The 26808-nt window shown below is 37.4% G+C and overlaps 1 protein-coding gene across 14 annotated transcripts in view; it reads right to left on the bottom strand.

Moving 5' to 3' along the window:
- Positions 1-26808, bottom strand: part of APC (APC regulator of WNT signaling pathway) — a 147348-nt gene that overhangs the window by 67159 nt on the left and 53381 nt on the right. For all 14 annotated transcript variants that reach the window (XM_012470101.3, XM_012470106.2, XM_064376219.1 and 11 more), the window contains 3 exons: positions 13644-13728; positions 12669-12870; positions 1166-1274 (listed from right to left, as the gene is read on the bottom strand). In XM_012470101.3, coding sequence (XP_012325524.2) covers positions 1166-1274; positions 12669-12870; positions 13644-13728 — 396 coding nt within the window. The remainder of the gene's footprint in view (positions 1-1165; positions 1275-12668; positions 12871-13643; positions 13729-26808) is intronic.

Here is a 26808-nt window from a genome sequence, read left to right as displayed (position 1 = left end):
GCTGAGATGGAGTCTCGCTCTGTTGCCCAGGCTGGACTGGAGTGGCGTGATCTCGAATCACTGCAACCTCAGCCTCCCACATTCAAGAGATTCTCTTGCCTCAACCTCCTGAATAGCTGAAACTACAGTCAGGTACCACCCTGTCTGGCTAATTTTTTTATTTACTTTAATAGAGACGGAGTTTCACCATGTTGACCAGACTGGTCTTGAACTCCTGGCCTCAAGTGATCTACCTTCCTTAGCCTCCCAAAGTGGTGGGTTTACAGGAGTGAGCCTCCACGTTTGGCCATGGTGAGTCATTTCTTAACAAAAAGTTGAAATCTCTGTGTTATATCGACTAAAAGGTCATGATTCATGGAATGTCTAATACTTGACTCATGGAAACCTAACCAGGTGGTTAGAGATGGTGGCAGTTTAGGATCTGCTGTCATAAATGGGTGAATAAGCTTCTGTAATCTAAACTATTGACTACATGTTTTTTCTTTACTCCAACACATTCATTATATGTAGGTTTGATCTTTTCAGTATATGCTTTACTAGTTCAGCAGTAGCCAAGAAAAAGAACTTTTTGTAGTAAATCAGAATGTTATTCAACTATATACTCTTAATTTATTGTGAATACTGGTGAACAGTGGTCAATAGTTTTATATACCTTAGAAATTTTTTTAAAAACGTAGTTATATTTGTGAAACAAACCAACTTTAGTGTTTGCAAAAATACTAAGATCCATGTTATAACTATTGGCATTTATATCTGGAATATTTTCAGAGACATTTTTATTGCAAAAACCATCTGGCACGATTCCTGTAACATGGTACAAAAAATAGGTAGATGGTGATAAATATTTCTAGAGTATGTTTGGCAATTCAATACACAGAATTAAAAAGCTAGTTGCCTAGTTGAACCCTGAGGTCCTCTAGAATTCAAACTTTATAGATTTTCTAAATAAGAGCTTTAAATAAACATTTGAGCACAAAAAATTTTTCCATCTTTACAAACAACAATTCAATAATTATTATATATTCAGGCTTAAAATTGGGTAAAACATATTACAATTTACAAATAACTGTAAGTTCAGTTATCCTGAATTTTAACGGATTACCTAGGTACTTTAAAATATCAAGTTACTCAAGTTTAAAATAAGTTGTACTGCCAGGTTACTTACATTTTCAGTTAAAGGAAGACTATCTATTCTTTTAGTGAGATTCTGAAGTTGAGCATAATACCAGTCTTTTTCCTTTTCTTCTTTGTCAAGATCAGCAAGAAGCAATGACCTATTTTTTTAAAAAAAGGTAAGTTTAAACAATGCTAATAAACACTGCATAAGAGCAATACTTATACCAGTTGTTACTGCAAACTCCTCTACTTAAAATGTATCAATAATGAATTACTCAAAAAACTTAAACTTATTTCAGCAGGGTGAGGTGGCTCACGCCTATAATCCCAGCACTTTGGGAGGCCAAGGCGGGTGGATCACGAGGTCAAGAGATCAAGACCATCCTGGTCAACATGGTGAAACCCCGTCTCTACTAAAAATACAAAAATTAGCTGGGCATGCTGGCACTTGCCTGTAGTGCCAGCTACTCGGGAGGCTGAGGCAGGAGAATTGCTTGAACCCAGGAGGCGGAGGTTGCAGTGAGCCGAGATTGCACCATTGCCCTCCAGCCTGGGTAACAAGAGCGAAACTCCGTCTCAAAAAAAAAAAAAACTTAAACTGATTTCAATTTTTAAAGATAGGACTTAGAATATTTACAGTCATTAAAATTTTGAGTATTAAAAAGAACATTTTTCTAAATAAACTGGTAATCATCCTTAAAAGAATAGTTACACTTCACTAAAGGCTTTCTTCATATGTATAGTCTTAAGAATATAATGATAGGTAAAAGGTACAAAACTCAAAATTAGTATAAGAATAAAACGTATAGTAAAGGAATTAAGAAAAGCAGCAATGATGCCAGATAACAAACCTGGAATACAGGAAGCTACTACCTTGCACACTGATGTGGCTTTCAGCTTCTCAGCAACCAAAATAATATACTGTCATTTTGAAATAAGAGGAAGTTATTAAAAGGGAGAGAAACTTCTTAGTTTGAATTTGAACATCAAATGATGGTGTTCTCCACAGCAATCTGTATTAAGATACTGTATACCTGAGCATTATAAACATAAATGCACAGCAGTGTGCTATGGGGATAAAACTCAAGAGGTACAAAAAGTATATAATCTATCTCTTTTCACATGGCTGTTTTCCAGAATTATCACTATTACAATTTTCTTATGTGTATGTCTAGAGATATTCCATAAAAATGCAAGGACATTAACCAGTAATCATTCAGGAGCAGGTTGTTCAGTTTCCATGTAGTTGTGCAGTTTTGAGTGTTTCTTAACCCTGAGTTCTAATTTGACTGCACTGTGGTTTGAGAGACTGTTATGATTTCTGTTCTTTTGCATTTGTGAGGAGTGTTTTATTTCCAATTATGTGGTCAATTTTAGAATAAGTGCGATGTGGTGCTGAGAAGAATGTATAGTCTGTGGATTTGGGGTGGTGCGTTCTGAAGATGTCTATTAGGTCCGTTTGGTCCAGATCTGAGTTCAAGTCCTGAATATCCTTGTTAATTTTCTGTCTCATTGATCTAATATTGACAGTGGGGTGTTAAAGTCTCCCACTATTATTGTGTGGGAGTCTAAGTCTCTTTGCAGGTTATTAAGAACTTGCTTTATGTATCTGGGTGCATATATATTTAGGATAGTTAGCTCTTCTTGTTGCATTGATCTTGATCTTTGTTAGTTTAAAGTCTGTTTTACCAGAGACTAGGATTGCAACCCTTGCTTTTTTTTTTGTTCTCCATTTGCTTGGTAAATCTTCCTCCATCCCTTTATTTTGAGCCTATGTGTGTCTCTGCATGTGAGATGGGTCTCCTGAATACAGCACACTAACAGGTCTTGACTTTTATCCAATTTGCCAGTCTGTGTCTTTTGAGTGGGACATTTAGCCCATTTACATTTAAGGTTAATATGTTATAAGCTGATAAGCAACTTCAGAAAAATCTCAGGATACAAAATCAATGTACAAAAATCACAAGCATTCCTATACACCAACAACAGACAGAGAACCAAATCATAAGTGAACTCCCATTCACAACTGCTACAAACAGAATAAAATACCTAGGAATACAACTGACAAGGGATGTGAAGGACCTCTTCAAGGAGAACTACAAACCACTGCTCAAGGAAATAAGAGAGGACACAAACAGATGGAAAAACATTCCATGCTCATGGTTAGGAGGAATCAATATCATGAAAATGACCATACTGCTCAAAGTAATTTATAGATTCAATGCTACCTCCATCAAGTTACCACTGACTTTCTTCACAGAATTGGGAGAAAACCACCTTAAATTTCACATGGGACCAAAAAAGAGCACGCATAGCCAAGCCAATCCTAAGCAAAAACAAAACAAAACAAAGCTGGAGGATCATGCGACCTGATTTCAAACTAAACTACAAGGCTACAGTAATCAAAACAGCATGGTCCTGGTACCAAAACAGGGATATAGACCAGTGGAACAGAATAGAGGCCTCAGAGGCAACGTCCCACATCTACAACCATCTGATCTTTGACAAACCTGACAAAAACAAGCAATGGGGAAAGGATTCCCTATTTAATAAATGGTGTTGGGGAAAAATGACTAGCCATATGCAGAAAGCTGAAACTGAATCCTTTCCTTACACCTTATACAAAAATTAACTCCAGATGGATTAAAGATTTAAACATAAGACCTAACACCATAAACACCCTAGAAGAAAACCTAGGCAAAACTATTCAGGACATAGGCATGGGCGAGGACTTCATGACTAAAACACCAAAAGCAATGGCAACAAAAGGCAAAATAGACAAATGGGAATCTAATTAAACTAAAGAGCTTCTGCACAGCAAAAGAGGCTACTAGAGTGAACCAGCAACCAACAGAATGGGAAGAAATTTTTGCAATCTACCCATCTGACAAAGGGCTAATACCCAGAATCTACAAAGAACTTAAACAAATTTATAAGAAAAAAGCAAACAACTCCATCAAAAAGTGGACAAAGGATATGAACAGATACTTCTCAAAAGAAGACATTTATGCAGCCAACAAATATAATGAAAAAAAGCTGATCATCATTGGTCATTAGAGAAATGCAAATCAAAACCACGTTGACTCATGCCAGTTAGAATGGCCATCATTAAAAAACCAGGAGACAACAGATGCTGCAGAGGATGTGGAGAAATAGGAACCCTTTTACACTGTTCGTGGAAATTAGTTCAACCATTGTGGAAGACAGTGTAGTCATTCCTTAAGGATCTAGAACTAGAAATACCATTTGACCCAGCAATCCCATTACTGGGTATATACCCAAAGGATTATAAATCATTTTATTATAAAGACACATGTACATGTATGTTTATTGTGGCACTGTTCACAATAGCAAAGACTTGTAACCAACCCAAATGCCCATCAATGATAGACTGGATAAAGAAAATGTGGCACATATACACCATGGAATACTATGCAACCATAAAAAAGGATGAGTTCATGTCCTTTGCAGGGACATGGTTAAAGATGAAAACTATCATTCTCAGCAAACTGACACAAGAACAGAAAACCAAACGCCGCATGTTCTCACTCATAAGTGGGAGTTGAGCAATGAGAACACACGGACACAGGGAGGGGAACATTACACACGGGGACTTGTGGGTGGGGGGGCTGGGGAGGGATAGCAGTGAGTGGGAGGATAGGGGAGGGACAGCATTAGGAGAAAAACGTAATGTAGATCACAGGGTGGTGGATGCAGCAAACTACCATGACATGTGTATACCTATGTAACAAATCTGTATGTTTTGCACATGTGCCCCAGAACTTAAATAAAAAAAAAATGCAAGAATATATGTGCATACTTATATGTACATTTTAAACATAAATAGTAGCATATTATTATAGTACATATTGTCCTGCAACTTTTCACTTAAAAATTGATCCTGGGGGGCTAGGTGTGGTCGCTCATGCCTGTAATCCCAATACTTAGGGAAGCCAAGGCAGGCAGATCACTTGAGCTCAGGAGTTCAATACCAGCCTGGGCAACATGATGGAACCCCAAACCCCAAAACTCCATCTCTACAAGAAAATACAAAAACTAGCCAGGTGTGGTGGTGCACACCTGTAGTCCCAACTACTTGGGAGGCTGAGCTAGGAGAATTACTTGAGCCCAGGAGGCCAAGGCTGCAGTGAACTGAGATCACACCACTGCATTTCAACCTGGGCTACAAAGCAAGACTCCTTCTCCCAAAAAAAGAAAAAAAAAAAAATTGACCTTGCAGAACACAAAGAGGTACAGGTTGAGTATCACTTTATTCAAAATGATTGTGACTAGAAGTGTTTCTGGATTTTGGAATATTTCTATTATACTTACCAGTTGGGCATCTCAAATCCAAAATGCTTCAATTAGCATTTACTTTGGGCATCATGTCACTCAAAAACTTTTGGATTTTGGAGAATTTTGGATTTCCAGATTTGGGATGCTCAACCTATACTAGGTACTTTTTTGTTAGCTACATAATATTCCATGAATTCACCAGTGAGACGTCGGTCATTGTCTGCAGAAGTCCGACCTTCAGACCCTGACTCAAAGGATGAAGGAATGCACTCTCACACCATTACAGTGATGCAAGTGGGTTAGGGATGGCCATTGGCAGCTTTCAGAGGGCAAAATGCAACTAATCAACCCAGCCCCTCTGTCCATTCACACTTTTACTCCCTCAAGATTTTACAACAGAGGTTTTAAGTAAACAAATTTGTGAATAATTAACATGGTTAAGAGAATGGTTTTAGGACTGGTAAAAGCTTTAGGTTCTGCCCAGAGTAAATGCTATTAACAGGTAATTCCCCTTTGATCTTCCCCTGAAAGACAACCACCCAGGACAAAATTAACACGAGTAAACAGTTAGAATGGAGACAAATGAGTGTGGGGTAAGGCCTCTTGATCAGTCTCTATCTCCTTCCTATGCTAATGTTAATGAGGCGGCTGCCTTTAACCTGCCTCAATAAAACCTTTTAGACTTCCAAAAGGTTTGAGACTATAACCTATAACTTTCCCTAAATATTTTCTGTAATATTTTGCCAACCACTCCAAGCAAACAGCAACACCCCGGTATTCATAAATCTATGTAGGGATACACTATAACCAACTCTTGGTTGGCAGGCATTTAGAACCTTTCTAATCTTTTGTTGTAATAAACAATGCTGCATTGAATAACCTTATAGATATACCTCATTTCATACATGTGTATGCATTTATATAAAAGAAATTCCTAGAATATGTACACTGTAAACTTACTGCCCTTGTGAGATGTTATACCAATTTGTGCTATCATCATCACCAATTTAAGTGTTTAATTAAACTTTTTTCTTTAATTTTTCATATCTAGCTTTTTTTTTTTAATGGTATATCACTGGTTTTAATTTGGTTTCTCTTAATATGAGTGAGGTTAAACATTTTGTTCAAGATTATAAATCATTTGTATTTCCTTCTCTGTGATTTTTCTTATTTGTAGGACCTTTTCTATATTAAAAATGATAGCACTTTGTCAGTTGTTGGGCTGCATATATATTTTCTCAACTTAACACTTGTCTGTTTACATGGTTTACTCAGTTGATCCTTGAACAACATGGGTGTGAACTGCATGGGTCCACTTACACACAAATTTCCTTCCTTCCTTATGACTTCTTAATAACATTTTTTCTCTAACTTAATACAGTATGAAATACATGTAACATACAAAATATTTGTTACTTGACTGTTTATACTATTTATGTTATCAGTAAGTCTTCCGGTCAATAGTAGGCTATCAGTGAGGTTTTGGGGAAGTCAAAAGTTACACATAAATTTTTGACTGGATAGGACAGGTGGGCACGCCAACCCGTGAATTTTTTACGGGTCAATTGTAACATTTTGCTATGTAGAAAATTTTGATTTTCATACAGTCAGATTTGTAGATATTTTCTATTATAGATTCTGGAGTTTGGTCCTACAGAGAGATGTTCCCCACTCTGATGCTATTACTTTTAAAGTTCTGCTTGATTATATAGTTTCTTAGGAAATACAAGAATGAATCTTAGTAGTGAGTATGAATGTGAGTATGTGGAAGGTTCTGTTCTTGCTAAAATGTACTTTTCTTTACTAAGAAGCAATTTAACAAGTAAGAAATAAGCCTTTGTTCTAATGTGGCAACCTTAATAGTGATGGACTGTATGGGAAGAAAGGAAGCCCCTGCTTACGATGTAGCATCCCTTGGGGAAGGCAGACTAAAGACAAGCTGCTCTCTCCCTCTGATTTCTGACAACAGGAACAGGAGAAAACACTGCAGAAAGCCTGAACTCCATTCACAGCTGAGTACCACAACTCCCATAAAGATGAGATTTAATTCTATTTTTCAGTTTTCCCTAGTGAGGACCTGCAGGACCTGGGTCCATGGTGGGGAAAAGAGTAAAAAAAGATGGTGATGCTATTATTTCCTCTATTATTTCCTAAAAAATGAGCTTATGAAGTAAGAGCTGGGGCCAGGTAGAGTGGCTCACGCCTGTAATCCCAGCACTCTGGGAGGCTGAGGCAGGTGGATCATTTTGAGGTCAGTTTGAGACCAGCCCGGCCAACATGGTGAAACCCTATTTCTACTAAAAATACAAAAATTAGCTGGGTGTCATGGCAGACACCTGTAGTCCCACCTACTCAGAAGGCTGAAGTATGAGAATCTCTTGAACCAGAAGGTGGAGATTGCAGTGAGCCAACATAATGCCACTGCATTCCAGCCTAAGCGACAGAGTGAGACTTCGTCTCAATAAATAAATAAATAAAAATAAGAGCTGGGTGTTAAAAAGTACTTAAATTGACAGGCCACTGTCAGTGGCAGTGCTGAAGTGAGGGGGAAGTTAGGAACATTAGGGACAATTTGCTACTATCAAGTTTAAGATTAACCGGTAGCAAAATGCTCTGCAGAAGCCAAGGTTACAGTCTCTTCAGCTAAAATGATAGCAAGTGATTAAATTACAGTAGTTGACCTTGTGACTCATACAGAAGCAGTTCTAAAGGCTCAGAAGTGAAACTAAGACTAGACTCAGAACAGGTAGGGTCATTAGGATTTAGTGTACTACAGGCCTATTTTGTGGTTGCCAACAATCTTTCTTAAAAATGCTTTTTCACATAAATCTCATGTCTTCTTAGTCCTCTCCCTAACTGGGAGTCACCTAGAAGAGCATGGGACATATGTATTAGCATTCAATAAATATTTGTTAAATAAATAAACAGTTAACATGACAGCAATAATAACATTACTGAATGCTGTATGTACTGGGCACAGTGCTGAGGACTTTTAAAACATCTAATTTAATCCTCACAACATCATTTGATGTTCGTTATTCTCATGATCACTTTACTAAATACAAAACTGAGGTACAAAAAGGTTATAAAGCTTACAAGCTGGGTTTAAGTCCTGGCTTGACCAACTTCTAGCATCTTTTGAGGAATACAAATAAAGGAAAAAGACAGAGTTAAACTACTACTTATGAAAGTTCTAGAAGAAAGAACAGGAAAAAAAAGGGAAAAATCATCAAAGAAATAACATAACAGAAAAAAGCTGGAAAAATAAATTTCCAGATCAAAGGGTACAGTAAATATTCAGCATAATGAATAAAGAAAATATGCATACCAAAATATTCAAAAGCTTCCGAGGAGTAAAAATGGTCATTTATAAAGGAATAAGATTCAGATTGGTATCAAATTTCTCAATGGTACCTTGATAATGTAGAAGAAAAATGAATTTGAACCTAAACCAACCCAAACTATCAGTCAAGTGTGAGAGCAAAATATGCATACTGTCACACAAGCAAGAAATCAATTTATCTCCCTCCAACATAGTAACAGTCAAGAACACACAAAATATATTAGACCTAAATGGGAAGTGTAATGACAAGAAATAATGGCATGACAGTCTTGTAGCAGGCTTAGGAAGCAAATGGTCCAAATTATAACAGAAAAGTTCAATGGCTCCAATAAAAATTTATTTATGAATAAAATGAAACTAGTTCCTATCATTATCGTAAAAGTACAAGTTTCTGCTTCCAAAAACATACAAAGGCAATTCGAAACTTGAGAAAAAGACAAAGATCTATATAAGAAGGGCACAGTCCAAACAGCATCATCTTCCTTTAAGCAGCACAGATATTCTACCAACAGGGAGGAAAAATTAATTCTGGCATACTACTGACTCCACAGTGTCCAATAACTACAGAGTCCTAAAAAGCCCCACGTATTTCACATCAACATTATGCTTAAAACAGAAAAAAAAATAAAGACTCAAATATATATAGCATGATATAGCTGTTAACAGTCTTAATAAAATGAAAGTAAACAGTTGCTAAATCTTATACAGTCGGGTTTCAACAGATACAATCAGTCACAGAAAAGAACAAGAAATAGAATGTATATATATGTGTGTATATTAGCTTATGTGTATATGTATACAAATTTGACCAAAGAATTGGTACAGAAATTAAAAACTAGATGGATAACTGAGTGAATTTAACAAATCTCCATCTTTCAGAGTGGTGAGTCAGTAAGTCATGTCCAAAGTAAGTAAGTCGGTAACTAGTAACATAAACATATTATTTAGAGTTGCAGAAGTAACTATCTCATGGATAGAGGAAACGTATACTGATACTTTTCATTGATGATACTTTATAAAGCTAAGCTAGTGATACTAATGATCAGTCAAAATTGAGAACCTCTGACAAACCATGCTGCTACCTCTTTCTCTCCAGATAATGCAACTTTTTGTAGTGTGTAATAAAGTCTAAATTAGAAGTTGGGCCATATTTTGGGAGAAAAACAACAAAAAAAACAAGACAGTAGCAATATTCTATAGTAACAACAGAAAGGGCTAAAGCACCTTTAAATATTTTTTTAAAAAATGTATTTTCCACTTGGAGTTAAAAGTCAGAATACTAGCTTAAAGTAATTTACAGTGGTATCATATAATAAATAAAATATGGAGATCATTGCATTTAAGCCTGAACAGAGAAATAAGCTTTTCCCAGATTTAGATGCAAGGAACTCTGAAAGACTGGTAAGAAATAATGTCAAGACAGAAAATAAGAACATGTCTATTAGAAGCATTCCTTACCACTTACAACTGCATTTGTTAGGTTTACTAGTATCCGCAGTAAAATCTATTTCAAAAATTAATAATTTTCTCTGAAACTCCCTCTCTCTGCTAATAAAATCTGGACTTTGTCTACATAAAGCAAAGTAAGGAAAAGAAAGCAAGTTAAGGAAAGTTTGGTATGCATGCCCTTTGCCTCTTAATAGAGCTCAAAGGGGACAAAGAGATGGAAGATGATGGACTGGACCCTAGTTCACTTCTTATTTTTCAGGATAGTGTTTCAATAGTCTAGGGTCAATATATGAAACAGAGACTCATGTAAACTTAAGAAATAAAAGAAAGTGCAGCATCATTTCTGGTCCAGATAATTATCTCTATTTTTATAAATGGGGACATATGAAACTGGAGAGAAAGTAATAAATGGTCTTCTGCCTGTCAGTGAGATATGCTGGGCATTTTCCATATACTAATAATCAATTTTCACAACAGTGCCACAAAGTAGAACCGTATCTCTATCTTATAGAAGAAAATGGCACAAAAATTTAATGACTTGACCAAGGTCACAGAGATAATACGAAGCTTTTATATATTTTACCATTTTCTGAATGTCTAATATTACCTCTAGAAATACAAAGATAATAAAGATCTTCCTTAATATGTACATTAAGGAATCTTTTAGGGGACATAAAACATTTGACGAAGTTCCTGATAACGATCTATATCCTGGTACCTGCAGTGAGAAAATGTTAACTTTAGGAAGAGAAGAACTGATACACTGGCTGTGAAAAACCAGAACTTATTCCGTATGTCAAGCATTTTTTTTCAGATACTAAAACTTATACATTAAGAAATGTTTTGATGGCCAGCTGTGGTGGCTCATACCTGTAATCCCAGCACTCTGAGAGGCCAAGGTGGGCGGATCACCTGAGGTCAGGAGCTTGAGATCAGTCCAGCCAACATGGTGAAACCCCGTCTCTACTAAAAATACAAAAATTAGCCAGGTGTGGTGGTGCATGCCTGAAATTCCAGCTACTCAGGAGGCTGAGGCACGAGAATCGCTTGAACCCAAGAAGCAGAGGTTGCAGTAAACCAAGATCTCACCACTGCACTCCAGCCTCGGTGACAGAGTAAGACTCTGTCTCAAAAAAAAAAGAAAGAAAGGAAAAAAAAGAAATGTTTTGTTCATCTCACATAAGTAAAAAGTAGAACAGAAAATACTAGAGGCTAGGAAGCACAGAGGGAAAGAAAAGATAAAGAGAGATTTGTTAAAGAATATAAAATTACAGCTAGATAGGAGGAATAAAGTTCTAGTGTTCTATACTACTACAGGATGACCATAGTTGATAGTAAATGTTTCCAACACAAAGAAATGATAAATGCCTGAGATGACAGATATGCTAATTACCCTAATCTGATCACAATAAATTATATGCATAGAAACATCACTATGTACCCCATGAAATGTACAATTATTACTTATAAATTTTAAAAAAATTTAAAAAAAAGAAATATTTCATTTGTGGCCACTTGTAGTGAGCCTTCTGTAATGAAAAGAGTCATCTTTTACTGAATCTAGTAGTTACTGAATATATTTCAATAGATAACCAGAAATTCAATAAAAATCAGTTACTACTTTTTTGTGTGTGTAAAGAGACAGAGTCTTGGCCAAGCGCAGTGGCTGAGACCTGTAATCGCAGCACTTTGGGAGGCTGATCACTTGAGGTCAGGAGTTTGAGACTAACCTGACCAACATGGTGAAACCCTGTCTCTACTAAAAATACAAGATTAGCTGGGCATGGTGGCACATGTCTGTAATTCCTGTTACTTGAAAGGCTGAGGCAGGAGAATCAGTTGAACCTGGGAGGCCGAGGTTGCAAGTGAGCCGAGATTGTGCCATTGTACTCCAGCCTGAGCAACAAAAATGAAACTCCATCTCAAAAAAAAGAGAGTTTTACTACGTCGCCCAGACTAGTCCTGAACTCCTAGCCTCAAGCAATCCTATCACCTCAACCTCCAGAGTAGCTGGGATTACAGGCATGAGCCAAATTATCTGGCAAGTTACACATTTTAACTAGATATAAATATTATAATTATGTGTATTACTCAATGTATAGAGTAGTCAAAGTACTGAAGTGACAACCATCCTGGCCAACAGGGAGAAACCTAGACTCTACCAAAAATAAAAAAATTAGCCGGGCGTGGCGGTGGGCGTCTGTAGTCCCGCTATTTGGGTGGCGAAGGCATGAGAATCACTTGAAACCAGGAGGTGGAGGTTCAGGGAGCGGAGATCATGCCACTACACTCTAGCCTGGTAGACAGAGTGAGATCCTGTCTCAAAATAAACTCCCCCCAAAAAACAAAAAAAAAAAACAAATAAAAAGTATTTAAGTGACAAAATAGGTCTTTAGAATCCCGCAAAATAACAAAAACAAACTGGAGTGTGCAAGGTAATGTTTACTATATGAAGAAAAGTTACCTCTCTTTCTCAAGTTCTTCTAAATATCCAGTACTTTCTCTGCTTCCATTTACAAACCCTCTTCTTGGAAATGAACCCATGGGAACAGGACTGCACTCTCCTGAACGGCTTGATACAGATCCTTCCCGGCTTCCATAAGAACGAAGGGACATTTTTGACCGTAGTTTTACTCCAGGGAAATTACTGCTATCTAAGTTAAGCTCTAAATAAAACAGAGACAAGTTTTTATACAATTGCTTTAAGCGATCTAAAATATTCTTAATGTTATTATATTGTTTTAAAGTGAAATCTTAGGTTCATATTTTAGCCACAAATACACATGACTGAATAAAAAATTATTTAGGACTTTCCCTGTAAATTTCACTTGGGTCAGTATAAAAATAAGGAGTATATTAAAGGAAAATTAGATAAAATGTACTTCTTTGGACTCCCTCTAAATAGTATTTTGGAATCCAAAAGTAATTTTTCTGTCTGGCTTCAATTATTATCAAGCACTTCCTCCATTCTGACATTGGAATTTTCAAGCAACAAAATCAGAAAGACATCCTTTTAAAACTGCTAAAAATGACTTATAATCAACGTATATATGTGAAAAGGTAAAGTATTTCTATCCTATGAAGAAGACAATACTTCTTCCAATGAGACAGTGGGTTTAAGTCTATGACATATAGAATACTAAATACTATTTAGTGGCTGGCAGAATAGCAATGAGCTTTAAAAAGAACTGAAAATTATTCAAGAAAGGAATTTAAAATAGTTAATTCAAAGCTAGTTAAATGTTTAACTGAAGAAATGACACACAAATATATTTTTTATATATTTGTACTTTAAAAATTATATCCTGATAGTAAGGCAGATACACCACGAAAACTGATACCAACATCCAAATCAAGAGAAGCTGTACTTGGCTCTACACACCTAAAGATGACAATTTAAGCTTAAAAAATTATTTTAAAACACCTTTTTAAAATCTACCTTTAAGACGCTCTAATAAATCAATCTGTCCAGAAGAAGCCATAGCTTCATCTTCAATACTTCCTTGTAGTTGTTTAAGTACTTCCTGTTGAAAAGAACACAATATATTAATATGAAATTCTAAATAACTTCAAGACATGATTCTGTATTTCTTAACATTTAAGTATGCTGGGAAAAAAATTCAGATCACTCTGAAAACATGCACCTTACTTATATTACCTATTATTCATTATTAATAAATTATGGCCAAATAATAAAAATAATAGTGATATTTGGTGATAATGATGATTATGGGGAGTCTCCATGCAAAGTATTATAAACACACTTAAGATACATCATATCTAATTTTAAAAAAACCAACAATGCAAATTATTCTCATTTTTCAGATAAACCAAGAGAGACCCAGAGACTTGCTCAAGTTACAAAAGCTACTTATGTGTTTAGAATCCATGTCTCTTGAGCATGCGCCAACATGACCATGAAAAACACCAAATTAACACATAATCTATTTAACAACTTAAACATTCCAGCTTTTATATACCATATTTAAGTATATTCTGCTAGTATACTAATTTACAATTAGCAGATATTCAAATGATGTATGTTCACTGTTTCCTGATTTTTGATGCTTTTCTTCTTTCCCATGTAAACCCTTTCTTGATAAATTTTTCTCAAAGAATGCTGGAAACTTTCATTTTCTACCAGTTTTTCTGCCATTACATTTGTGAACTTTGGCTCTTATTGCATGCTACTTAATAATAATTTATCTTATTTTCCATGTACTGAGGCATTTCACTCTAGCTCCTAGCATGATTCTTTGGCCATCAGGTTTCCCGAATGCAAGACAAAGTATTTGAACATTTGCAATTTTGTAACTAAATGGAGTGTTCCCCTATATGAAAAGTAATCTATAAATGCATTAAAAGGAAAACCTGTCAAAAAGTGAGTTAATGGAGCAAAGACAGTTTCACTGATTTATCTTGACAGTGACATTGCAAGCATTCATGGTGGCTCATGTCTGTAACCCCAATGCTTTGGGAGGCTAAGGTCACTTGAGTCCAGGAGTTTGAGACCAGCCTGGGCAACACAGCAAGACTGTGTCCCCACAAAATTTTAAAAACAAGGCCACCAAGCATGGTGGCCTGTGCTTGTAGTCCCAGCTACTTGGGAGGCTAAGGCAGGAGGATCACTTGAGCCCAGAAGTTTCAGGCTGCAGTGAGTCACAGTCTCACTACCACACTCCAGCCTGAGTGACAGAGTGAGACTCCAGATAAAAAAGAAAAACAAAGAAATCCCCCCAAAACCCCAGAATTCCTATGTTAACAATAAACAGCCTTAGGATCTGACCTTCAAATAATAGACAACATTAGAGTTTGAAAGGCTTAGGTAAATAGATGTGGGGACATGAAGGTGACTATTATATTCAAATATTCCAAAGTGTTTTACATTTTTGGAATAAAAAACAAATTTGCACAGGGATAACTTCCTTCAGTGAATGTCGCGTATACCCACCAAAATGTCTACTATAAACTTTGGGACACCATCTCTTCCATTTAGGAACTCTCACTAGAGGCTACCTGTGACTTTTTCAAGATTCCAATTATCTTTCCATCCACTGCTACTGTTTCAGTCCTTCAATAATCCTTTTCATCGTATCCCTGCTTCTCATGAGTCCAGTCTCACAATTCAGCAACTGCCCTTGAGCAGTTAATTTCCAATTACATATCTCGAATCCTAACCTCACTTGCAAACTTCAGACTCACTTTTTCAATCAAGTGATGGATGCTTTACATCTGTATGATGGGCACCTTACATCTAAATGTCCAGAACTGAACTGGCATTTTATGCCTATAAAATCTGTTCTTTGCTTGTATTCTCTCAGTTAAATGGCATTAGCCTTCTCTTTCTCCTCCAGTGCAAATCCTTAGCACCTCCTCCTTCACATTCCCAGTTAGTTATGGATTTCTGGTGATTCTACCTCTATTATCTCCCTTCATATTCTTACTGTCCCTATCCTGGTATCAACCCTACTTAAACTACTAAAATAATTTCCTAAACAGCTCAACCTTGCACAGAGATGTCAGAGCAACCTTTTGAAAGGGTTTTGTCCACATTTCCTAATTTAATAAAATAGTAAATATACTCTGCTTGTAATAAAGTTCTATTTAAAAAAGTTTCTGTACACATTGTTAGAAATCTATTGATAGGTATAAGCATAAAGGTAAATAAGATTTAAGGATAATTTTTTAAAAAGATTCTCAAAGCAGTCACCTTGGAAAGCTACTAACTTACTCGATGTGTTCCTTAAATTATTTTTGTAAATGCTTTGAGTTACGAACCTCATCAACAAAATCTGTATACATTTACAGTCACAATTAAGATGACATCATCTAATATGACCTACATTACTCACTAGTTTGCTGTGAATAGTTTATGGCTATTCCACAATAAAGATTAACCTCAAGCAATTTTTTTTCTTGTTTTACTGAGGCACAACATACATATGTAAAATACACTAATCCTAAATATCCAGTGAATTTTCACACGCATGTATCACTATCCAGGTGAAGATACGGAACATTTCTAGCAACCCAGAGGGTTCTCTCAAGCTTCTTTTACCAATCTTCATTTCCTAGAGGTAACCACTATTCTGGCTTCTTTATCAGAAGAGTTTGGCAGGCTCTTGAGCTTCATATAAATGGAATCATACAGTATATAAGTCTTTATAAGTCGTTTGTGCCTCATGGTTTTTGTTCAACACAGTATCTGTGAAATTTGCCTAGGCTATTGCATTATAAGTTCATTATTTTTAAATGTTGTGTAGTATATAGTAGTACACTGTATAAATTCAGCCCAATTTATCTATCCTTTCTCCTCTTAATGGGGCATTTGGGTTTGTTACCAGTCTGGAGACCATTCTTGCACCTTTAGGTGGACACATGCCCTCAGTTCTCTTGTGTACATTTCTGGGAATGCAAACACTGAGTCATAGGGTTTAATTTTAAAGGAAACTGATGAAATGGTTTTTAATACTTCTACCAGCAATGTCTGAGCATTCTAATGCTCCACATTTGGTATGATCAGTCTTTTAAACATCAGTCTTCTGAGTAGGAGTGAAATAGTCTTTGCATTTCCCTAATGACAAATGATGCTGAATCCCTTTTCATGGACTAATCTGCCATTTATCTTTCTTTTTGAACTGTCTTTTCAAGTCCCTGGGTCACATTTTAAAAACTGGATTGTCTTTTTGTTACTGGTTTGTAGAAATTATGTATATATTCTGAAGGAATTATTTAAATGTTCTGAACTGAGTCTTTGGTCGGATATATGTATAGCAAATATTTTCTCCTCTACCGCTTACTTTTTCATTTTCCTAATGAAGTCTTCTGAAAAGCATAGGTTTATAATTTTGATGAAGTTTACCTTACACATTTTTATGTTTAGTCCTGTGTGTCCTAAGAAATTTTGCCCACCCAAGGCCAAAGATAAGAATATCCTATGATTTCTTCTAGAAGCACATTTGAGTCTTTAGATGCACAACAGTTCTTAGTTTTAATGAAGTCCATCGAATTTTTTTCCATTTATGGTGCTTTAGCATTCTGTTTAAGAAATCTTTGCCTGCTCCCAAGAGAGGAAGCTATTACCTATGTTTTCTTGCAGAAGCCACTGTTTTGTTTTCTTTTTGCTGTTTCCATTTTTTTCTCTGTGCTTCAGTTTGAATATTTTCTACTGATCTTTTTTCAAGTTCACTAATTCTGTCTTTTCACTAGTTCACTAATTCTGTGTTCAACCTGCTGTCAAGCCCATCCAATGTTAATTTCAAATATATTTTACAGTTCTATAATATCTATTTGATTTATTTTAATTGTAGACTCCAATTCTGTCAAAATTTTCTATCTGTTCATCCATTTTTTTTTTCGAAGACATGTATAATACTTACGTTAAAATCCTCGACTACTAACTGCAACATGTGGATGATCTGAGTTTGCTCCTATTATTTATTTGTTCTCTAGATTATCAGTAATTTTCCAATTTCTTTGCATTTCTTATAACTTTTGACTATATGCCAATTGTATATATGAGAACAAAAGAGACTTCAGATGATTGGCAGCGTTTTTCCCTGGAGAGTTTGCCTTTGCCATTGTTGGGGTCTGATTTCCACAATCCAATCAACAACTAAAAATGGATTGGGACCTAGTTGAAATTTTAAGTTCACAACTGATTTGGTTTTCCCAGTTCCTTGAGCGTGTCCCTCTATATTCAGAAAGAAAATATGAAAAGTCTCCATCTCCTCAGCAGTTAATTTCTTACCCTATACGGTATCAAAATCTGACATTCGTCTTGAATGGAAAACCAGTCATATTTATATAGTAGGTAGGTCTCCCCCAATAGGTCTTTTCTAAGCATTGTAGGGATATGGGATATTTCACTTTGGCTTTGCAGGTCAGCCTTATTCTCTGGCAGCACTTATCTCTCTAGCCGTAAATGTCCTGTCTTGGAGGTTGTGAACTCAGGTCTTTAATCTCCTGCTCCACAAAATTCACAATGTCTTGAGGAGACCTGTGGTATGAAAGTAACATGTCTCTTCCTCTAGCAGGACTTAGCCTGCTAACATTCTGCCTTACTAGTCTATCCAAAGCCTCCTGCACTACAAGACTTGATCAATATCTCATGGCAAAATCGAGACATGCATTTAGAGCCCCTCTTAAAGCTAATATCTCTACATCTGCCCTCATGTTTGTTAAAGCTACCAACAATTTCATTTTCTTTTTCTTTCACACCCAGTCCCACAGAAAGACCTCAAGAGTTTGTTTCTCCCAGTGGAGTCCTTCTGCTTGTGCCAATGATGAATCTCAATCTGTACCCAAATCTTTACCCCACGGAAGAAAATTACCAGTAATCTCAGCTTATCTAGAATGGGTTCTTTCCTCTTAGGAATTATAGTTTATACAGAGTTTGATGGTTCCATAGTTTTCCAATGTCCTTAAAAGCATGATTTTTGTATTTTATCCAGTGATTTTTAGTTTTTGAGTGGGACAGATTGCCCGGGGGGCTGCATACGGCATACAACCTAGAAAAAGTCCCTGATTTTGAGAGTTTTTAAAAGAAAATGCAACACAATTGCAAAGCAGTTCCAAAGATAATGTTTTAAAAAGTTCTTTGAGAAATGGTAGCTTTTTAAATACATATGTCATTTTGAAGGAGAGAATATTCATTTGTATTTTAAAATTCTGGAAGCTCAGTTTTAAAGATTAATTACATTATATAATCATACACTGTCTTAAAAGTATTTCAACATTTTAGAAACATTAGAAAATTATTCATTAGGCCTGGCGCAGTGGCTCATGCCTGTAATTCCAGCACTTTGGGAGGCCGAGGTGGGTGGATCAAGAGGTCAAGAGATTGAGACCACCCTGGCCAACATGATGAAACCCCATCTCTACTAAAAATACAAAAATTAGCTGGGTATGGTGGTGCCAGCCTATAGTCCCAGCCACTCGGGAGGCTGAGGCAGGAGAATTGCTTGAACCCTGAGGTGGAGGTAGCAGTGAGCTGAGATCGTGTCACTGTACTCCAGCCTGGCAACAGACCGAGACTCCCATCTCAAAAAAAGAAGAAAAAAAATTATTCATCAGAGATGAAATACACTATAGTTATACCAGTAATATGAGCAACTGTGTCATTTCAGGGAGGCTGCTACTTGTACCACTTCTATTTATTTCAGTTTATCATAGTTATAGACATTTTTCTTTTCTTTTTTTCTTTTTTTAATTGTACTTTAGATTCCGGGGTACATGTGCAGATCATGCAAGATTGTTGTAAAGGTACATTCATGGCAAGGTGGTTTGTTGCCACCATCCCCCCATCACCTATACCTGATATTTCTCCCCACATTATCCCTCCCCCATCCCTCCCATAGGCCCCCTACAATGGACCCCAGTCTGTAATGCTTCCCTCTGTGTCCAAGTGTTCTCATTGATCAACACGCACCTATGAGTGAGAACATGCGGTGTTTGATTTTCTGTTCTTTCGTCAGTCTGCTGAGAATGATGGTTTCCAGGTTCATCCATGTCCCTATAAAGGACACAAACTCATCGTTTTTTATGGCTACTTAGTATTCCATGGTGTATATGTGCCACATTTTCTTTGTCCAGTCTATCACTGATGGGCATTTGCGTTGGTTCCAGGTCTTTGCTATTGTAAACAGTGCTGCAATGACCATGCGTGTGCACGTGTCTTTATAATAGAATGGTTTATAGTCCTTTGGGTATATACCCAGTAATGGAATTGCTGGGTCAAATGGAATTTCTATTTCTAGATCCTTTAGGAATTGCCACACTGTTTTCCACAATGGTTGAACTAATTTACACTCCCACCAACAGTGTAAAAGTGATCGTATTTCTCCACATCCTCTCCAGCATCTGTTGTGTCCAGATTTTTTAATGATTGCCACTCTAACTGGTGTGAGATGGTATCTCAATGTGGTTTTGATTTGCATTTCTTTAATGACCAGTGATGATGAGTATTTTTTCATATGTTTGTTGGCTTCGTATATGTCTTCTTTTGAAAAGTGTCTGTTCATATCCTTTGCCCACTTTTGGATAGGTTTGTTTGTTTTTCACTTGTAAATCTGTTTCAGCTCTTTGTAGATTCTGGGTATTAGCCCTTTGTCAGATGGGTAGATTGCAAACATTTTTTTCTCATTCTGTTGGTTGCCAGTTCACTCTAATGACTGTTTCTTTTGCTGTACAGAAGCTCTGAAGTTAAATAGATCCCATTTGTCTATTTTGGCTTTTGTTACCAATGCTTTTGGTGTTGTAGTCATGAAGTCCTTGCCTACGCCTATGTCCTGAATGGTTTTGCCTAGGTTTTCTCCTAGGGTGTTTATGGTGTTAGGTCTTATGTTTAAGTCTTTAATCCATCTGGAGTTAATTTTAGTGTAAGGTGTCAGGAAGGGGTCCAGTTTCTGTTTTCTGCACATTGCTAGCCAATTTTCCCAACACCATTTATTAAACAGGGGATCTGTTCCCCATTGCTTGTTTTTGTCAGGTTTGTCAAAGATCAGATGGTTGTAGATGTGTGGTATTGCTCTGGAGGCCTCTATTCTGTTCCACTGGTCTATGTCTCTGTTTTGATTACTGTTGCCTTGTAGTATAGCTTGAAGTCAGGTAGCGTGATGCCTCCAGCTTTGTTCTTTTTGCTTAGGATTGTTTTGGCTATGCGGGCTCTCTTTTGGTTCCATATTAAGTTTAAAGTGGTTTTTTCCAGTTCTGTGAAGAAAGTCATTGGTAGTTTGATGGGGATAGCGTTAAATCTATACATTACTTTGGGCAGTATGGCCATTTTCACAATATTGATTATTCCTAACCGTGAGCATGGAATGTTCTTCTATCTGTTTGTGTCCTCTCTTATTTCCTTGAGCAGTGGTTTGTAGTTCTCCTTGAAGAGGTCCTTTACCTCCTTTGTTAGTTGTATTCCTAGGTATTTTATTCTCTTTGTAACAATTGTGAATGGCAGTTCGCTCTTGATTTGGCTCTCTTTAAGTCTGTTATTGGTGTATAGGAATGTTTGTGATTTCTGCACATTGATTTTGTATCCTGAGACTTTGCTGAAGTTGCTTATCAGCTTAAGGAGAGTCTGGGCTGAGGTGATGGGTTCTTCTAAATATACAATCATGTCATCTGCAAATAGAGACAATTTAACTTCCTCCTTTCCTAACTGAATACCCTTTATTTCTTTTTCTTGCCTGATTGCTCTGGCTAAAACTTCCAATACTATATTGAATAAGAGTGGAGAGAGAGGGCATCCTTGTCTAGTGCCAGATTTCAAAGGGAATGCCTCCAGTTTTTGCCCATTCAGTACGATACTGGCTGTAGGTTTCTCGTAAATAGCTTTTAATAGGTTCCATCGATACCTAGTTTATTGAGAGTTTTTAGCATAAAGGGCTGTTGAATTTTGTCAAAGGCCTTCTCTGCATCTACTGAGATAATCATGTGGTTTTGTCTTTGGTTCTATTTATGTGGTGGATTACATTTATGGACTTGCATATGTTGAACCAGCCTTGCATACCCGGGATGAAGCCTACTTGATCATGATGGATAAGTTTTTTGATGTGCTGTTGCAATCAGTTTGCCAGTATTTTATTGAAGATTTTTGCATCTATGTTCATCATGGAGATTGGCCTGAAGTTTTCTTTTTTTTGTTGAGTCTATGCCAGGTTTTGGTATCAAGATGACGTTGGTCTCCTAAAATGAGTGGGGGAGGATACCCTCTTTTTGGATTGTTTGGAATAGTTTCAGAATGATTGGTACCAGCTCCTCTTTGTATGCCTGGTAGAATTCGGCTGTGAACCCATCTGGACCTGGACTTTTTTTGGTTGGTAGGCTATTAATTGCTGCTTCAACTTCAGTCCTTGTTATTGGTCTATTTAGGGTTTCAACTTCTTCCTGGTTTAGTTTTGGTAGGGTACAAGTGTCCATGAATTTATCCATTTCTTCCAGGTTTACTGGTTTATGTGCATAGGTTGTTTGTAGTAATCTCTGATGGTAGTTTGTATTTCTGTGGGATCGGTGGTGATATCCTGTTTATTGTTTTTCATTGCATCTATTTGATTCTTCTCTCTTTTCTTTTTTATTAATCTGGCTAGTGGTGTGTCTATTTTGTTGATCTTCTCAAAAAACCAGCTCCTGGATTTATTGATTGTTTTGAAGGGTCTTTTTGTGTCTCTATCTCCTTCATTTCTGCTCTGATCTTAGTTATTTCTTGTCTTCTGCTAGGTTTTGAGTTTTTTTGATCTTGCTCCTCTAGCTCTTTCCATTTTGATGATAGGGTGTCGGTTTTAGATCCTTCCTCGTTTCTCATGTGGGCATTTATTGTTATAAATTTCCCCCTAAACACGGCTTTAAATGTGCCCCAGAGATTCTGCTATGTTGTGTCTTTGTTCTTGTTGGTTTTGAAGAACATCTTCATTTCTGCCTTCATTTCATTGTTTATCCAGTCAACATTCAGGAGCCAGTTGTTCAGTTTCCATGAAGTTATGAGGTTTTGAGTTAGTTTCTTAATCCTGAGATCTAATTTGATTGCACTGTGGTCTGAGAGACTGTTTGTTATGATTTCCATTTTTATGCATTTGCTGAGGAGTGATTTACTTCTAATTATGTGGTCAATTTTAGAGTAAGTGCAATGTGGTGCTGAGAAGAATGTATATTCTGTGGCTGTGGGGTGAAGAGTCCTGGAGATGTCTATTAGGTCCACTTGTTCCAGTCCTGCATTCAAGTCGTGTATATCCTTGTTGATTTTCTGTCTCATTGATCTGTCTAATGTTGACAGTAGAGTGTTAAGTCTCCCACCATTATTGCATGGGAGTCTAAGTCTCTTTGTAGGTCATTAAGAACTTGCTTTATGTATCTGGGCACTCCTGTATTGGGTGCATATATATTTAGGATAGTTAGCTCTTCTTTTTGTATTGATCCTTTCACCATTATGCAGTGTCCTTGTTTGTCTCTTTTGATCTTTGTTGGTTTAAACTCGATTTTATCCGAGACTAAAACTGCAACCCCTGCTTTTTTTTGCTCTCCATTTGCTTGGTAGATCTTCTTCCATCCCCTTATTTTGAGTCTATGTGTGTCTGCTTGTGAGATGGGTCTCCTGAATATAGCACCCTGATGCGTTTTGACTTTTTACCCAGTTTGCCAGTCTGTGTCTTTTGATTGGGGCATTTAGGCCATTTACATTTAACATTAATATCGTTATGTGTGAATTTGATCCTGCCATTTTGTTACTTGTTTGTTTTGCCCATTGGTTGATGCAGTTTCCTCACTGCGTCGTTGGTCTTTACCATTGAGTTCGTTTTTGCAGTGGCTGGTACTGAATGTTTTTTTCTGTGTTTAGTGTTTCCTTCAGGAGCTCTTGTAGTGCAGGTCTGGTGGTGATGAAATCTCTCAGTAATTGCTTGTCTGTAAAGGATTTTATTTCTCCTTCACTAATGAAGCTTACTTTGGCTGGATATGAGTTTCTGGGTTGAAAGTTCTTTTCTTTAAGCATGTTGAATACTGGTCCCCACTCTCTGCTGGCTTGTAGGGTTTCTGCTGAGAGATCTGCTGTGAGTCTGATGGGCTTTCCTTTGTGGGTGACCCAAATTTTCTCTCTGGCTGCCCTTACCATTTTTTCCTTCATTTCAACCCTGGTGAATCTGACGATTATGTGCCTTGGGGTTGCTCTTCTTGAGGAGTATCTCTGTGGTGTTCTTTGTATATCCTGTATTTGAATGTTGGTCTGCTTTGCTAGGTTGGGGAAGTTCTCCTGGATAATATTTTGAAGAGTGTTTTCCAGTTGGATTCATTTTTCCTGTCCTCTTCAGGTATATCAATCAAGCGTAGATTAGGTCTTTTCACATAGTTCTTGGAGGCTTTGTTCATTTCTGTTCACTTTTTTTCTCTTTTCTTGCCTTCCCTTTTTATTTCATTGAGTTGATCTTCAATCTCTGATATCCTTTCTTCTGCTTGGTTGATTCGGCTATTGAAACTTGTGTATGCTTCACGAAGTTCTTGTGTTGTGTTTTTCCACTCCATCAAGCCATTTATGCTCTTCTCTAGGCTGGTTATTCTAGTTAGCATTTCATCTAATCTTTTTTCAAGGTTCTTAGTTTCTTTGCATTGAGTTAAAACATGTCATTTTAGCTCAAACAAGTTTGTTATTATCCATCTTCTGAAGCCTGCTTCTGTCAATCCGTCAAAATCTTTTTCTGACCTGTTTTGTTGCCATGCTGGTGAGTCATTGTGATCTCTCTGGAGAGGAGCAGCGTTCTGATCTTTGATGTTTTCATCCTTTTTACGCTGGTTTCTTCTCATCTTCTCTGAGTGGACATCCTTTCTGTTAAAGTTGGGGTTATTTCTCCTGTATGAGGCTTTTTTTTAAAATGCAGGTATCAGTGTGCCACTTGAGATAGTCTGCCTGTGGAGGTGCTGCTGGGCTGCCTTGGTCTCAGCCAGGCTGCTGTTTATTCTTCACCTGGTTTCCGTACTGCTGGGGTTAGCCCCACCTTCCCAATGGCAGGCTCTTTCCCTCTGGGCTCTTTCCCTCTGCCGAGCCCTCTGTTCCTGGGTGGAGGATGTGTTAATTGCGAAACTCTCCCAGGAGGGGGACTCCGGTTGCTGGATCTTGTGGGAGAGGGGCCTGGCTGGTTGTATCCCCCTCCCCACTTTCAACTCTCCCTTCTGTGGGACGGGCAGTTCCTTTTTGCAAGCTTTCTCAGTATTAGTCCAAATCTCCGACCTGGCCTGTGCTAACAAGGTACCCGTCTGGCCGGGGCTGCCAGCCTGGGCTGTCGCTGGGGTCTGTGACTCCGAGTGGTTGTCAGCAAGGCGGTGTTTTCCTGGTCTGTGTACTGCCGAAGTCTCAGAGTGAACTGCTGTACTTGATTCAGAGAACCGAGGAGGCGACACCCCCCTGATCCTCCGTGCCTGATACACTTTCCAGGTGGGGCAGTGCCCCACCTTGCCTCGGCTCGATGCCTTTGGCTGCTTTTGCTGCCTTTTTTTGGGTTAATCCCTCTGTTCAACCAGTCCCTTTAAAACAAAACCGGTACCTTGCTTGGAGAAGGGATATCGCTCTGGTTCTGTCTCACTCAGTGGTAGCTGCAATCTGTAGATGCTGTTTTCTATAGACAACTGTTTTCTATAGATGCTTTTCATTACCAGACAAAAGTATACTGGATAAATACATCTTCAAAATACATTCTGAAATGTTGATCTGAATTTTTGTTTTTTTCTTACTTTCTGAAAAGATATACTTTACATGTATATGGTTTTACAGCTTACAGACCAATTTATAAATATTCAATTTTGTCAAAGTACAACAAAGATGTAAATGCTACACTAATAATTTGCCTACAGATAATTCTTCCTATACCATGGCATCTTTCAGCTCTATAGTGCCGTATTTACCTTGTTGCTATGTTCAGCATTTTAAAGTCAATTAAAGAGCTCTAGGTAGGCCAGGCACAGTGCTCATGCCTATAATTCCAGCAATGTGACAGGCCGAGGCAGGTGGATTACCTGAGATCAGGAGTTTGAGACCAAACTGGCCAACATGGCGAAACTCTGTCTACTAAAAATACAAGTATTAGCCAGGCATGGTGGCAGGAGCTTGTAATCCCAGCTAATTCAGGGGTTGAAGCAGGAGAATCACTTTAGCCTAGGAGGTAGAGGTTGCAGTGAGCCAAAATGGTGCCACTGCACTCCAGCCTGCATGACAAGAGTGAAACTGTCTAAAAGAAAAAGGGGTTGAGAGGAGAACTCTAGCCCTGGAGAACTCTAGCCCTGGAGTAAAAAAGACACGACACATTTTTTTTTAAAGTCCAGCTACAATTCTGCATTTATCTGATTCCATATCATCTAAACTTCATGTAATCTCTATTTTATTTTCATTGAAAAAATTTCAAACATATACCTAAGTATGGAGAAAATTATAACAAACCCTCATGTAACGTCATACTTCACATCAATAATTATCAATTTATGGTCAGTTGTGTCTCATCTACACCCATATCCACTTCCACTATTTCCGTCTCTCTGCCCTGGACTTATTTGAAAATAAATCTCAGACATCATGCAACTTCTTTGATAAATATTTCAATATGTATGTTGAAACAAGGATTCTTTCTAAACACAAACACAATAATATCATTATACTTAAAAATAAATATTTCCTGAATATACAGTGTTCACATTTCCCCAACTCTTAAATACTTATTTCCCCGGCTGCTACAAAGACACAAAATGCCATGTAATCAAATAGCACAGCAGTATCCTCTTTTGCCACTAGATGGTACTACTGCATAAATTTTAGACTTTAATCTGGTTAGAGGAGACAAACCTTTCGCTTTTTTTTTTTTTTTTTTTTTAAGACAAGGTCTGGCTCTGTCACCCAGGCTGGAGTGCAAGCCTCTCACCTCAGCCTTCCTAGTAGCTGGGACCACAGGTGTGCATCACACCTGGCTAATTTTGGTATCTTTTGTAGAGACAGAGTCTTGCCATGATGCCCAGGCTAGACTCAAATTCCTGAGCTCAAGCAATCCGCCTGCCCTGGCCTCCCAAAGTGCTAGGATTACAGGTGTGAGCCACTGCGCCCAGCCTCCTTTTGCCTTTTTTGGGAGTAAAAAGAC

The sequence above is a fragment of the Aotus nancymaae genome, unplaced genomic scaffold (assembly GCF_030222135.1).
Source record: "Aotus nancymaae isolate 86718 unplaced genomic scaffold, 86718_ANA_hifiasm-v0.15.2.pri h1tg000014l, whole genome shotgun sequence".
In the NCBI taxonomy this organism is placed as follows: domain Eukaryota; kingdom Metazoa; phylum Chordata; class Mammalia; order Primates; family Aotidae; genus Aotus; species Aotus nancymaae.
The sequence above is the reverse complement of the archived record's forward strand: the minus strand, read 5'-3'. Positions and strand labels throughout refer to the sequence as shown.